This window comes from Argopecten irradians, chromosome 8 (assembly GCF_041381155.1).
Source record: "Argopecten irradians isolate NY chromosome 8, Ai_NY, whole genome shotgun sequence".
Taxonomy (NCBI): domain Eukaryota; kingdom Metazoa; phylum Mollusca; class Bivalvia; order Pectinida; family Pectinidae; genus Argopecten; species Argopecten irradians.
In genome coordinates this window covers 26,255,372-26,270,919 of record NC_091141.1, presented here as the reverse complement: position 1 = coordinate 26,270,919, position 15,548 = coordinate 26,255,372, and the positions used below count along the sequence as shown (strand labels likewise).

The window sequence follows — 15,548 nt, the reverse complement described above, 5'->3', positions numbered from 1 at the left end:
CCTTAAGTGCCTGGCCAGGTTCAATCAAATCTTTCAGTGGATGCTATTTATCAGAGTTATGGCCCTTTAATATACTACAAATGTTATTTTTCTGCAGTAATAACTAACAAATGTTAAAAATAATATTGTTAAAACTAGGTAATAAAGTTAAATGCCTTAAGGGCTTAGCCAAGTTCAATCGCCACTTTTGGCAGATATTAATTAGCAGAGTTATGGCCCTTTAATTTGATAAAAAAGTCATTTTCTGCCATTTCCCTGCAATACAGATTTACCTCTTATAAATATTTACCAATTTTCTTTAAACTTGGTTACAAGGTCATATGCCTTAAGAGCTTGGCCAAGTTCGATTGCCAAGACATGTTTCAACCAAGGTTAAACCTAACCTCAATAATGTTTACCTACAATATGTCCTGAAAGAGGGGGATGGAAATTCCACAGAATAATCTTCTTAACATGTATGTCATTTTCATGAAGCCAATGTGTGATGATAACACGTGTATCTACTTTACATGTAGGTGATGTAGCTAATAAGTGTTTGATGGGAAATGTCCAGTAGGCACAAACAGCCAGTTATAGTAGTAAAATATCTTCCTATGATGATGATTTAATGTAACTCAAGTCAAATATCATCACTCTGTGTTTATCAAAGCACAAGCTCACCATTAACTCACTGTTGGTGATGTCACACCATTAGCCTGAGACTATTAACTCTCTTCTTCTTGTGTAACTGGTTGTACCATATAGTATTGATTTTCAATTGAATTTCAGCTCCACTGCCAGTATTTTCTAGTCACAAAAAATCTATGGATATCATAAAGCCAGTCATTGTGGAGGTAAAGAAACCAAAACTAGAGAAGAAACAGGAAGAGAAAAGACTCGAGCCAGACATTCAACCAGTGATCAAGCCAGTGGTCAGTGCTCCTAAGGCCAAATCCACAACAAATGTATGGAGCAGACGGGCATGGGACAGTAAACCTAAAGAGTCGGGTGACAGTGTTAGACCTAGCTTAGGCGGTATACGCAGCAGATTAGGGATACCAGGGACGGTCGGATCTTCAGGGGACACAGGGAGTACAGAACCCAAACTAAAACGCCGGCTTGGCTGGAGAAAGACACCTGTGGTCTCAGCAGATGAGGATGCTGACTCTGGTAAGTGTATTATCTTACCATGAATATGGCCTAAAGTGTCTACTTATGTCTAGTTCCATGTGTATATCAGTATGTCTTATAGAGTAATAGCCACAAGTGTCCATTGGCAAGTCTGTTTTCTTTTGAAATTGTCACAACATGAACAGTTCAGTAATCTTTGTCAATTACTTTGTGAGTCCTTGAATTATTATTTTTCCTGGTTATATAAGTCTGAAACATCTTTGAGTGATTGGAAAGCAATTTTGAATAAAGCATAGGTTTTTTACTGCAGTAGCTGAAGGGCTAAACCCCAAGTTGATAAATATAATTATTGCAAGCAAAGTCTTAACATTCATCCTTTTATAAATTAATTGAGAATGGTACCTGTGATTCAGTTTCACTTCAGTTTCACAAAACAAATATAGTTAGGTTAGTCTACAAACGTAACTTTGATTCATTGGTATTTTGGTTTTAGATTCATCTACATCAGTGAAGAAAGCTGTTAGTCTAGAAGCAGTTAGAGCAAGGGTTGGGCAGAAACTAACAACGGGTAAGAACAGAAATATTATCTGGTGTAGTTTGCTTTGATTTGATTTTACAGTAAATTCTATTAATAATCTAGGTTATTTTAGAATGTGTCTTAGTTTAGAAATGGAGGAAAGCTACTTTCTCACATAGATAACCATGTAAGATAGAGTTGTCCCATGAAAGACAGCTATGTAAGATAAATCTATCTTACATAGCTGTGACGTCACAATTGAAAAAAACAATGAGATGACGTCATGTCAGCCAAAGTTGACGTCATTTTTAGGTCATCTGACCCAAAGGGTCAGGATGACCTATAGTCATCATGTTTCGTCCGTCCGTGCGTCGTGCGCCGTCCGCCGTGCCGTGCCGCGCCGTCCGCCGTGCGCAGTGCGCCGTCCGCCGTGCGTTAACTTTTCACATTTTGAACTTCTTCTCAAGTTTGACCAGTGGGATTGAGCTGAAACTTACCTGAAATGATCCTGAGATGGTCCCGACAAAGTGTTTATATTTTTCGGGTCGATCCGAAATCCAAGATGGCCGCCACAGCCGCCATCTTGAAAACACATTTTAAACTTCTTCTCAAGTTCTACCGGTGCGATTTGGCTGAAACTTGCATGAAATGATCCTGACATGGTCCCGACAAAGTGTTGTTATTTTTCGGGTCAATCCGAAATCCAAGATGGCCGCCAAAGGCGCCATCTTGAAAACACATTTTGAACTTCTTCTCAAGTTCTACCGGTGCGATTTGGCTGAAACTTGCATGAAATGATCCTGACATGGTCCCGACAAAGTGTTGTTATTTTTCGGGTCGATCCGAAATCCAAGATGGCCGCCACAGCCGCCATCTTGAAAACACATTTTAAACTTCTTCTCAAGTTCTACCGGTGCGATTTGGCTGAAACTTGCATGAAATGATCCTGACATGGTCCCGACAAAGTGTTGTTATTTTTCGGGTCGATCCGAAATCCAAGATGGCCGCCAAAGGCGCCATCTTGAAAACACATTTTGAACTTCTTCTCAAGTTCTACCGGTGCGATTTGGCTGAAACTTGCATGAAATGATCCTGACATGGTCCCGACAAAGTGTTGTTATTTTTCGGGTCGATCCGAAATCCAAGATGGCCGCCACAGCCGCCATCTTGAAAACACATTTTAAACTTCTTCTCAAGTTCTACCGGTGCGATTTGGCTGAAACTTGCATGAAATGATCCTGACATGGTCCCGACAAAGTGTTGTTATTTTTCGGGTCGATCCGAAATCCAAGATGGCCGCCACAGCCGCCATCTTGAAAACACATTTTAAACTTCTTCTCAAGTTCTACCGGTGCGATTTGGCTGAAACTTGCATGAAATGATCCTGACATGGTCCCGACAAAGTGTTGTTATTTTTCGGGTCGATCCGAAATCCAAGATGGCCGCCACAGCCGCCATCTTGAAAACACATTTTAAACTTCTTCTCAAGTTCTACCGGTGCGATTTGGCTGAAACTTGCATGAAATGATCCTGACATGGTCCCGACAAAGTGTTGTTATTTTTCGGGTCGATCCGAAATCCAAGATGGCCGCCAAAGGCGCCATCTTGAAAACACATTTTGAACTTCTTCTCAAGTTCTACCGGTGCGATTTGGCTGAAACTTGCATGAAATGATCCTGACATGGTCCCGACAAAGTGTTGTTATTTTTCGGGTCGATCCGAAATCCAAGATGGCTGCCACAGCCGCCATCTTGAAAACACATTTTAAACTTCTTCTCAAGTTCTACCGGTGCGATTTGGCTGAAACTTGCATGAAATGATCCTGACATGGTCCGACAAAGTGTTGTTATTTTTCGGGTCGATCCGAAATCCAAGATGGCCGCCACAGCTGCCATCTTGAAAACACATTTTGAACTTCTTCTCAAGTTCTACCGGTGCGATTTGGCTGAAACTTGCATGAAATGATCCTGACATGGTCCCGACAAAGTGTTGTTATTTTTCGGGTCGATCCGAAATCCAAGATGGCCGCCACAGCCGCCATCTTGAAAACACATTTTGAACTTCTTCTCAAGTTCTACCAGTGCGATTTGGCTGAAACTTGCATGAAATGATCCTGACATGGTCCCGACAAAGTGTTGTTATTTTTCGGGTCAATCCGAAATCCAGATGGCCGCCACAGCCGCCATCTTGAAAACACATTTTGAACTTCTTCTCAAGTTCTACCGGTGCGATTTGGCTGAAACTTGCATGAAATGATCCTGACATGGTCCCGACAAAGTGTTGTTATTTTTCGGGTCGATCCGAAATCCAAGATGGCCGCCAAAGGGGCCATCTTGAAAACACATTTTGAACTTCTTCTCAAGTTCTACCGGTGCGATTTGGCTGAAACTTGCATGAAATGATCCTGACATGGTCCCGACAAAGTGTTGTTATTTTTCGGGTCGATCCGAAATCCAAGATGGCCGCCACAGCCGCCATCTTGAAAACACATTTTAAACTTCTTCTCAAGTTCTACCGGTGCGATTTGGCTGAAACTTGCATGAAATGATCCTGACATGGTCCCGACAAAGTGTTGTTATTTTTCGGGTCGATCCGAAATCCAAGATGGCCGCCACAGCCGCCATCTTGAAAACACATTTTAAACTTCTTCTCAAGTTCTACCGGTGCGATTTGGCTGAAACTTGCATGAAATGATCCTGACATGGTCCCGACAAAGTGTTGTTATTTTTCGGGTCGATCCGAAATCCAAGATGGCCGCCAAAGGCGCCATCTTGAAAACACATTTTGAACTTCTTCTCAAGTTCTACCGGTGCGATTTGGCTGAAACTTGCATGAAATGATCCTGACATGGTCCCGACAAAGTGTTGTTATTTTTCGGGTCGATCCGAAATCCAAGATGGCCGCCACAGCCGCCATCTTGAAAACACATTTTAAACTTCTTCTCAAGTTCTACCGGTGCGATTTGGCTGAAACTTGCATGAAATGATCCTGACATGGTCCCGACAAAGTGTTGTTATTTTTCGGGTCGATCCGAAATCCAAGATGGCCGCCACAGCCGCCATCTTGAAAACACATTTTAAACTTCTTCTCAAGTTCTACCGGTGCGATTTGGCTGAAACTTGCATGAAATGATCCTGACATGGTCCCGACAAAGTGTTGTTATTATTCGGGTCGATCCGAAATCCAAGATGGCCGCCACAGGCGCCATCTTGAAAACACATTTTGATTTTTCTCAAGTTCTACCAGTGCGATTTGGCTGAAACTTGCATGAAATGATCCTGACATGGTCCCGACAAAGTGTTGTTATTTTTCGGGGTCGATCTGAAATCCAAGATGGCAGCCACAGTCTCCATCTTGAAAACACATTTTAAACTTCTTCTCAAGTTCTACCGGTGCAATTTCGCTGAAACTTGCATGAAATGATCCTGACATGGTCCAGACAAAGTGTTGTTATTTTTCGGGTCGATCCGAAATCCAAGATGGCCGCCACAGGCGCCATCTTGAAAACACATTTTGAACTTCTTCTCAAGTTCTACCGGTGCGATTTGGCTGAAACTTGCATGAAATGATCCTGACATGGTCCCGACAAAGTGTTGTTATTTTTCAGGTCGATCCGAAATCCAAGATGGCCGCCACAGGCGCCATCTTGAAAACACATTTTGAACTTCTTCTCAAGTTCTACCAGTGCGATTTGGCTGAAACTTGCATGAAATGATCCTGACATGGTCCCGACAAAGTGTTGTTATTTTTCGGGTCGATCTGAAATCCAAGATGGCAGCCACAGTCTCCATCTTGAAAACACATTTTGAACTTCTTCTCAAGTTCTACCGGTGCAATTTCGCTGAAACTTGCATGAAATGATCCTGACATGGTCCAGACAAAGTGTTGTTATTTTTCGGGTCAATCCGAAATCCAAGATGGCCGTCACAGCCGCCATCTTGAAAACACATTTTGAACTTATTCTCAAGTTCTACCGAAGGGATTTGGCTGAAACTTGCATGAAATGATCCTGACATGGTCCAGACAAAGTATTGTTACATCTCTGGTTGATCCCAAATCGAAGATGACTACCATGACACTATGTCTAATTAATTTCCTATATTTAAAGGCCCTTGGGCCTCTTTGTTTGAAATAAAATTTGTTGAAAGAAATTGAAAATGATCCTGACATGATCCTGACAAAGTGACACCATATATAATTAATTTTACTATTGTCAAGGTAGTCAGATGACCGTTAAGGCCCTTTGGGCCTCTTGTTCTTCTATTTCGATTGATTTGTCGGATTTATTTACCATTTCATTTGTTTAATTTGCATTTCAAACCGTTTTACCTAAGATTTCTTGTTTATATTTTCAATATAAACCAAACTTTGATGAGCTCTTTCGAATGGCGTTCTTATTTTTAAAATCGATCGATTATTTAAGAAGTTAAGATTTTGTCACAAAATAGCTGCCTCACCTTTCGTGCAAGTAATTCGACAAGCAATGTGAGAAAATAACTCTTTCATATGTAAATTATGTAGGATAGAACTATTCCACCCTCGGGTACAGAATTTTGGGTCAGAAACCTCGGCAAGCCTCGGTTCTGACCCAAAATTCTGTACCCTCGGGTGGAATAGTTCTATCCTACATATGTACATATGAAAGAGTCATATAATATACTAGCTTAGAGTATAAGAAAAAACACTCTATTTACAATCACAACATGACAAACTCCCATATGGGGCCTGTACTTGTGACCGAAAGATGGAGAACCAATCATACACCTTTGACGTTTACCATTTGGCTACCAAAGCCCTTTCATCCCTTGGATATTTTAAAATCTCATTCACCCCTGAACATTCATAATGAACTGTTCCAGCCTTTGAAATGGAAGCATTTAAATATGTCTTGAGGGTATATTATAGGTATGCTAAAATGTAAGGACCATATTTTAATGGAGAGTAGCTATAGATGGCACATAGACTAACACACATATGTGACTAAGTATAGGTAATATGAAGCATGATGGAGTTATTTCGACCCATTACAATACTATAGCATAATAATTAATTTTTCTTTGTTTTCATACCAAATCTGGCTCTCTGATTGGCCAATATTTTTTTTGCATACCACTATGAAAAAAAATCGAGAATGGCGCGAAACCCTGACGTTATCGTGACGTCACAATAGAGATGTTGACGTTGCGTATTGATTCGGAAAAAAAGAATCCTTTGAAAAACCACTTTATGCTACATTTAAACATACTTCATTTTATCAAATAGAGTATAAAATTAATTATAAGTATTGATGTCACTATTTTTTAATTTTATCGGGTTATGAAAAAAAAATTGTTTGCATGCGGATTCACACAGTTTGCAAACAAATTTTTTTTCATACCCCGATAAAATTAAAAAATAGTGACATCAATGCTTAAGTGTTGTACATACCCAGCAGTGCTGACATTGACAACAAGCTTCGATCTTCTGACTTTCATTTGGAAGACACATACTTAAGGTGTTAAAAGTGTACATTAAGTATGTGTCTTCCAAATGAAAGTCAGAAGATCGAAGCTTGTTGTCAATGTACAATGTTGTCTTATACTGTCTGGTCATTTGTCAGATGGAGGAGACTGTGTTAACCTCACACATAAAAATTGGTTGATTTATGAAAACCAGATCTAGTTTGGCAGATATAGAGTGATTCAGTTTGGATTGCACCAACAATGCTATACATTCTCTCACTGCAATTATCATAATGAACTTAGCAGTGGTAGAAAAGACTATTTTATTGTAAATTTTTATTTTAGGAATGACACAAAGAATGTTCTGTCATTCTGATGTATATTTCATTATGAGTTAGTATTAAAGTTTACTTAACTGATCTATTATATATACACAGGAGGTGGTGAGGAATCTCTTCAGTCTGATGCTAAGGATGACACAAGGAGACAGCGAAAGCCCATACAGATATATGTACCTCCAGCAAAGAAACGCAGTAAGTGATATATACAGATAATACACTCAGTGTACTCAGTAACTCTCAATTTAAAAAAATTGTCAACGTTTTCTTAAACAATAAACGGTTGTCTTGTTATCGTCTGTCGTGTCACATCTTGTCCTGTTTAGAGAAGTAAGCATTTAACTGGTCTTAATGGGATAATTACAGTTCAGGAATTATTTTAAATACCTACATTGTGAAATACTATATACAACATATTGGATCATTTATCTATTTCACAGCTGCAGCACCAGATGATGAGGAGACATCTAAGAAGAGACTTGTGGAGAAAGACACTGAGGTAAATTCTTAATTCAATTATGGAGAAATTTTCCTTATCTGAATCAGTCAAAATATCATACATATTGAAAAATCTGAAACTAAATAATGAAAAAAAAAACATATTGTTCAAAGGTTGTGTTTTTTTGTACTTTTTAGCTCGCCTATTCGAAGAATAGGGGGAGCTAATGTTGTCACCCCGGCGTCGGCGTCAGCGTTGGCGTCCCATTTCACGTTAAAGTTTTTGAGCAAGTTTCTGTTTCGTCAATTGTTTAAGCTTAAGTCATCATAAATGTTTATGATTTTATTTTCCTAATGTGTATGGATGCTGAACGTGATAATACAACCAATTTGGGGCCCTTTAGGGGGTTTTTGAGTCTGTTAATTTGTCATATTTCCATGTTAAAGTTTTTGAGCAAGTTTCTAATTTGTCGATTGTTTAAGCATAAGTCATCATAAATGTTTATGATTTTATTTTCCTAATGTGTATGGATGCTGAACGTGATAATACAACCAATTTGGGGCCTTTTAGGGGGTTTTTGAGTCTGTTAATTTGTCATATTTCCATGTTTAAATAGTAAATACTTGAACATCAACTTCTTCTGAATAGGCGAGCTTTGCTGTTCTCCAACAGCTCTTGTTAAAATTAATGAATTATGAATTGTTTACAGTTGTTCAAAGAGCAAATAAAACCAAAAGAAGCGAAAACATTTAGTGAGATAATGGCTGAAAAAAGAGAACGACAGAAAAAAAGAGTTGAGGAACAAAAACACATGTCATCATTAGATAGTTCTCCCAGCAAGACAACATATGCTCCTGTCAAGTTTGCTATTGGTGAAGAAGGTATGAAATAACTACTGTCCTAAAGTATGACATAGGATTTAATGTTTTACAATATTTGTGTATCAAAGAGGGCCTGCAGTGACTAAGTTGATAAGATGTCCCAACATATTACCACAAGCCTACCAACTCTGGGTTGCAAGTTTTAATCTTATATTAGGCCATTGCCGGGTACTGACCGCTGGTCAGTGGTTTTTCTCCGAGTACTCTGACTTTCCTCCACAAACAAATCTGGCATATCTTTAAATGACACCAGCTGTAAACTAATAAAACCAAAAACAATTGTGTATCAAAGATTGTTCATTTGGAAGATCATTCCAACTCAGTTGGTTTGTAATATACATATGTCAATGTTCAAGACATTTTCAATTGGGTTGTAATGTACATATATATATATACAATATATAAATAAATCAAATATATATACAGTACCTACATTACATGTGTATCCGTTTTATTCTTACATTTTGCACAGCACTATGTAAACTTATATCTGTTTTACTTGCAGACTTGGGGGAGACTTCACCAAAATCAAGATTACCAGGACGATCTCCTTTATCTGTGTCCAATTCTGTATCTTCATCATTATCAACATCACCATCAAAACATTTGCCAGCTTCATCTTCATTTTCTAATCCCATAATTTCTACACCCAGCTCACAAAGTTTGCCATTTATCGAAAAGGAGCCTACCAATCTGATCTCAACAGAACATTTATCCGATACACCCACTGACAATATCAGTGTTTCTGAACAAGACAATCAGTGTTCTATTTTACCTCAAAACTCCACAAATAAAAGCACAGTGCTAGAGGTAAGGTCCACCAAAGACTTGTTTGTTGGACTGTCCAACACACAGGACCAAATTTGTGTGGAAGCCTTGCCAAGTGATCAAAAAGATTCTGTCGAGACCATCGCCAGTGAGGTGCAGCAGGAAGAAAAGAAAGTGTAAGTGATTTTAATGATGAGGCTAGCTGAAATATTTAAACTTGAGTCAGTTTAAGTATAAAAAAACTTCAATCTGCATTTAAAAACATTGTAAAAATTTGTCAAGTATAATATATCAAACTATTGTCAACAACAACAAAAAAATGAAATATAATAAAATCGGGTTTGATAAGGTCTATCAAAGCTCTGGTTTGATAAGGTCTATCAAAGCTCTGGTCAACTAAGCTTCAAAGTGGTATGAGTCAAGTAAAATAAGACAACTACACCAGTCAACTGAAATAAAGTAAAATAAGACAACTACACCAGTCTACTGACATCAAGTAAAATAACACAACAACACCAGTCAACTGAAATCAAGTAAAATAACACAACTACACCAGTCAACTGAAACCAAGTAAAATAACACAACTATACCAGTCAACTGAAACAAAGTAAAATAACACAACAACACCAGTCTACTGACATCAAGTAAAATAACACAACTACACCAGTCAACTGAAATCAAGTAAAATAACACAACTATACCAGTCAACTGAAACCTGGTAAAATAACACAACTACACCAGTCAACTGAAACAAAGTAAAATAACACAACTACACCAGTCAACTGAAACCAAGTAAAATAACACAACTACACCAGTCTACTGAAACCAAGTAAAATAAGACAACTACACCAGTCAACTGAAACCAAGTAAAATAACACAACTACACCAGTCAACTGAAACAAAGTAAAATAACACAACTACACCAGTCAACTGAAATCAAGTAAAATAAGACAACAACACCAGTCAACTGAAACCTGGTAAAATAAGACAACAACACCAGTCAACTGAAATCAAGTAAAATAACACAACTATACCAGTCAACTGAAACAAAGTAAAATAAGACAACTACACCAGTCAACTGACACCAGTCAGCTGAAACCTGGTAAAATAAGACAACAACACCAGTCAACTGAAATCAAGTAAAATAACACAACTATACCAGTCAACTGAAACAAAGTAAAATAAGACAACTACACCAGTCAACTGAAACCAAGTAAAATAACACAACAACACCAGTCTACTGACATCAAGTAAAATAAGACAACTACACCAGTCAACTGAAATCAAGTAAAATAACACAACTATACCAGTCAACTGAAACAAAGTAAAATAAGACAACTACACCAGTCAACTGAAACCAAGTAAAATAACACAACAACACCAGTCTACTGACATCAAGTAAAATAAGACAACTACACCAGTCTACTGACATCAAGTAAAATAACACAACTATACCAGTCAACTGAAACCAAGTAAAATAAGACAACTACACCAGTCAACTGAAACAAAGTAAAATAACACAACTATACCAGTCAACTGAAACCTGGTAAAATAAGACAACTACACCAGTCTACTGACATCAAGTAAAATAACACAACTATACCAGTCAACTGAAACCAAGTAAAATAAGACAACTACACCACAACTACACCAGTCAACTGAAACCAAGTAAAATAACACAACAACACCAGTCAACTGAAACCAAGTAAAATAAGACAACTATACCAGTCAACTGAAACAAAGTAAAATAACGCAACTATACCAGTCAACTGAAACCAAGTAAAATAAGACAACTATACCAGTCAACTGAAACAAAGTAAAATAAGACAACTACACCAGTCTACTGACATCAAGTAAAATAACACAACTATACCAGTCAACTGAAACCAAGTAAAATAAGACAACTACACCAGTCAACTGAAACCAAGTAAAATAACACAACTACACCAGTCAACTGAAATTAGGGTCGTTTTCGTATATTCGGAACAACCGGTTCGAACGTTGGTTAAAGTCATTATTCCAAGTACTGTGAAATCATTTATTTTCGTTGGGCTCAATTTTCGTGGATTCTAAAATTTTACAATTTCGTTGGCACTTAAATTCGTGGAGAAGACCTTACACATTACCGTTAAAATACACAGTCGACACTGTCACCTGTATTATTTGATCTCTCAAGCGGAACTAAGCTCTACCACACAACACAGTTACAATTACAAGCTAGAGTCGGTACTCATGCGCAGCCAGTGTTTTTACAGATGTGTCCAACAAACAATTATCATGTCACATTGATAGAGTCATGATATACTCAATCAATCATTTGTTGGTACATGTAGATGAAGTCTATGAAATTCTGAAAACCATCTTTGTTTGAACAATATTTTCCAACTTTGAACTTGTCATGCTTGTCCCCGAAATAGACCTTATGTAGTGATGTAATAATCATCCTACAATGTATGAACGAATAAACTTACATGACATTGGTATAGGTATATATATTTTCGTGGGGATGTAAATTCGTTGATTTTGGTCAAAAAACGAAATCCACGAAAATGAAACCCCAACGAAAATTAATGATTTCACAGTATAAATCCTGACGGACCTGCATTTTTGGATACAGGCCTGTGAGGGCTTTGTCAAGGCTCGCCTGAAAACAATATAAAATCACAAGGTCAGTCTTTAATTAATAAACGAACAACTAGGTCCTACCAGTCAAACCGCATAATCGAAAACGGCCCTAGTAAAATAACACAACTACACCAGTCAACTGAAACCAAGTAAAATAACACAACTATACCAGTCAACTGAAATCAAGTAAAATAACAGACCTTGCTAAAGCGAAATGTAATTGTGAAGTCAGAATTTTAGTGAAAATTCAGACTGATTTTAGGTCACTACATGTTAACTGCTATGTTGTATTTATTTTACCAGCATTAATTTATATTTTGTGATGCAGGTCACCAGCTAAAAGGACAACCCATAATGACAGCTGGCTAGACATTGACATTGGCGACCTGGATGGGGATATTGATGAAGAAGAAACCAATGATGATGATTTGCTAAGGGAAATTGATGAGCTTCTTGCATAGGACACTATTGTACAAGAAAGTAAAAGATAATGAACACTTGCATTTATGATAAACTGGAGCTAGAAAAATCTTTAAAAAAAAGTTAAACTGATGTGAAATCTAATTAATACATGATGATACCCCTTCATTGGTAGTACACTGGTATTTTCTATACAATGTTTATCTTTTTGTCATGTGATTTGAAATCATTATTTTTACTTTAAAAATGAAGTCTCAATTACAAAGAGGATAAAACTACAAGTTTTATTAAATCAACATCATACGACTTAGATTTGAAGGTGATTTCTGTATTTGTGCTATGTACATAATCAAGTGAAGTAAAAAAAAAAATATGAATGGTATCATGAAATTGCTTATCTGAAATGTTGTATCAAATTTAGGAATGATTGTAATGATGTGCGGATATGAACTTGTGTAAGAATTGAATTTGTTTTTGTATATTTTAATTGTGTGAGTGTGTATGTTTTGGGTAGTGTTTCCAAGAGATGACAGGATCCTCTCTTGATATGATGATATTGTAGGTGATCCACTATCTCAGTAGAGAAAAGAGTGTAAAGGAGGGTCGGGTCTGGCTGTACTACCCATCAATCAACTGTGTTCAACCCAATAAGCGCCCTTTACTAGGCCTCAAGGTCACTTACCTTCAATTTAAGTCTTTTGTTAAGTGCAGACTAATAGATCAAATTTCTTTATTTTATTTCTTATATTTTATAGTGTGTTTTGTGCCATGATTTTGTGGAAGGTCCGAATTTGGTCCCAATAATATATCTTTTTAGTTTTCTGAAAAACAGAAGTGCAAGGGGCGCTCATTGGGTCAGACGCAGTGTTTATTACTACAATTCTTATTTAAAAAACCAGTAGATTAGTGTAAAATCATCAAGAAAGAAAGATTTTACATACGTCTACTGGTTAAAATGTAAATGAGAATTTGTTTGTATCCTTTGTTTACAATTAATGTATAAAATTGTAATATGGTGTGTGCACATGAATGGTTAAGATGTTGTACAGCTGCTCGTGGTCCTACAAGTTGTTTTGAATTTGATATTGCATGTATGTACACTCAAACCTCAGTGTTGGTGGGACCAATTACAACGTTCAGTTATCAATTTACCATAGTATTTGAGTTAAATGACAGTTAGGCAAACAAGAATGCAAAGTCTTAAGTTTGGATAGGACCAATATCTATTTCGAATTAGAGATGTCTTTGAGTTATACAAGTTCAAATAAAGAAGGTTTAATTTTAAAATGCTGAAACAAGTCTCCATATTATATACAACAAACCTACATAAACTTCAAAAACAGATCAAGGTGTACAAGATAGAATGTTTTATAAGTGTTTGAGTTAGGTAAGATCAGGTAAGTACTCGTATCTGTTAAAATTATGAGATTTATTACCCTTGGGGGCGGGCGGGGGGGGGGGGTCAAATAGTATACCGATACCAGATGAAGGGAGGTAAGTAGAAGTTTAAAGGCTTTTGATTAACTATCAACAGACCGAGTATGTTCATAACAACCTTTGGTTGCCGTGGTCACTTTTGGTTTTTATTGTAGCAAGGTCCAGCCCCATCTCCAATGTACAGAGAAGATGAATTGAGAAAAATAATATAACTGCAGTATTACTATAATCAAGTTGTTCATTGGCAAGAATTTGAAATCTGTTAAAACTACAAAGAACAAAGGTTTTCTGTGGCAAGTTATTTCGACTGTTCAGATCTACCAGAGACAGATGAAGTTATTGCTGTGTGTTTTAATACAAATCAGTGGCATCACATTTATCAACATGGGCTTTATAAAGGAGGTCAGGGTTTAAATCACGGAGTCTGATTGTTTAGAAAAGTTTACATATTAGGCAAACAAAACCTAATGATAAAGGCAGGTTTAGCAGACTAGGACATTGTACGGAGCACTGCTTGTAGGTGTTTGAAGTGTACTGTTTCCTCTATGTATGGGAATATGAGATATTGGTATTTCATTCTTGGGGTTATGAAATGTAATAAATGTCTTAGACCTGAGCATTTGATACAGCTTGTAAACCCAATTTGGAAATATCATTATCTTGCATTCAACCATTTGAATTTTGATTTGTTGATTTTCCTAACATACTGATGCAAAGGCTAGATATATTATAAAATTTAAAAATTAACTTGCTACGACAGAGTTCACATGCAAACTACTTTTAGTATAGTAGTACAGTTTATTTATTTGTTGAATATATAAAAAAAAATATCTTTCAAGTGCTTTGAAAACTGGTGCAACATTAACATAATTTCTTGTTTATTTCTGTAGCACATGAACAACATGTATAAAAATTTAATCGATGTTTAAATGTCCGATTTTATACTGTAAACCTTATTTCTTTTGGGTGTGATTTTCGGTTGTTAAAGTTTTAACATCATGAATTTACTTTTCTTAGCTATAGATATTGAATGATTTTTCAATTGATCTTTATTACATTATGTTAATATTTTCTTGTCATAAAAGAATTTTGAAATTGGTTAGCAGCAAAAGAAATTTGGTTTACAGTAATGTAGTATAAATTATCTGTGATTTGTGTATTTTTATATACAATAGGATGAATGTGTTTTGTGACGAATTTTGCATTGCTACTCGCAAGAGAATAATTTTGCATTGCTACTCGCAAGAGAATAAATGTGTATCAATGATAGAAAAATTGTATTTGCAAAGGAAAGAAGATATATCAATGATGGAAATTTGTACCGGTATATTGTTATCACCAAGATATTGTTGTTTACAAAGTTATGAAGGAGTATTCATTAATTAATGAAGGGGTATCAATTTAAGAGAGAATTGTGTGTGGTCATATACAAAGGATTGAAAATTAAATGATTGAATAGCATGGGAGAGATGTAAATACCTACACTCTCTCTATGATTAGATTGATATTAGAAAAATGTTATACATTGATTTTTGCAGTCAGCTCCAAAAATAAAAGTCTAAGACTAATAAA

The 15,548-nt window shown here is 36.6% G+C and overlaps 1 protein-coding gene across 3 annotated transcripts in view; it reads left to right on the top strand.

Moving 5' to 3' along the window:
• LOC138329993 (zinc finger CCCH domain-containing protein 11A-like) overlaps window positions 1-15,548 on the top strand; it is a 33,028-nt gene extending 17,480 nt beyond the window's left edge. For all 3 annotated transcript variants that reach the window (XM_069277314.1, XM_069277313.1, XM_069277312.1), the window contains exons 13-19: window positions 769-1,149; window positions 1,604-1,678; window positions 7,506-7,601; window positions 7,847-7,905; window positions 8,555-8,726; window positions 9,232-9,670; window positions 12,448-15,548. In XM_069277314.1, coding sequence (XP_069133415.1) covers window positions 769-1,149; window positions 1,604-1,678; window positions 7,506-7,601; window positions 7,847-7,905; window positions 8,555-8,726; window positions 9,232-9,670; window positions 12,448-12,580 — 1,355 coding nt within the window. In that variant the 3' untranslated portion in view covers window positions 12,581-15,548. The remainder of the gene's footprint in view (window positions 1-768; window positions 1,150-1,603; window positions 1,679-7,505; window positions 7,602-7,846; window positions 7,906-8,554; window positions 8,727-9,231; window positions 9,671-12,447) is intronic.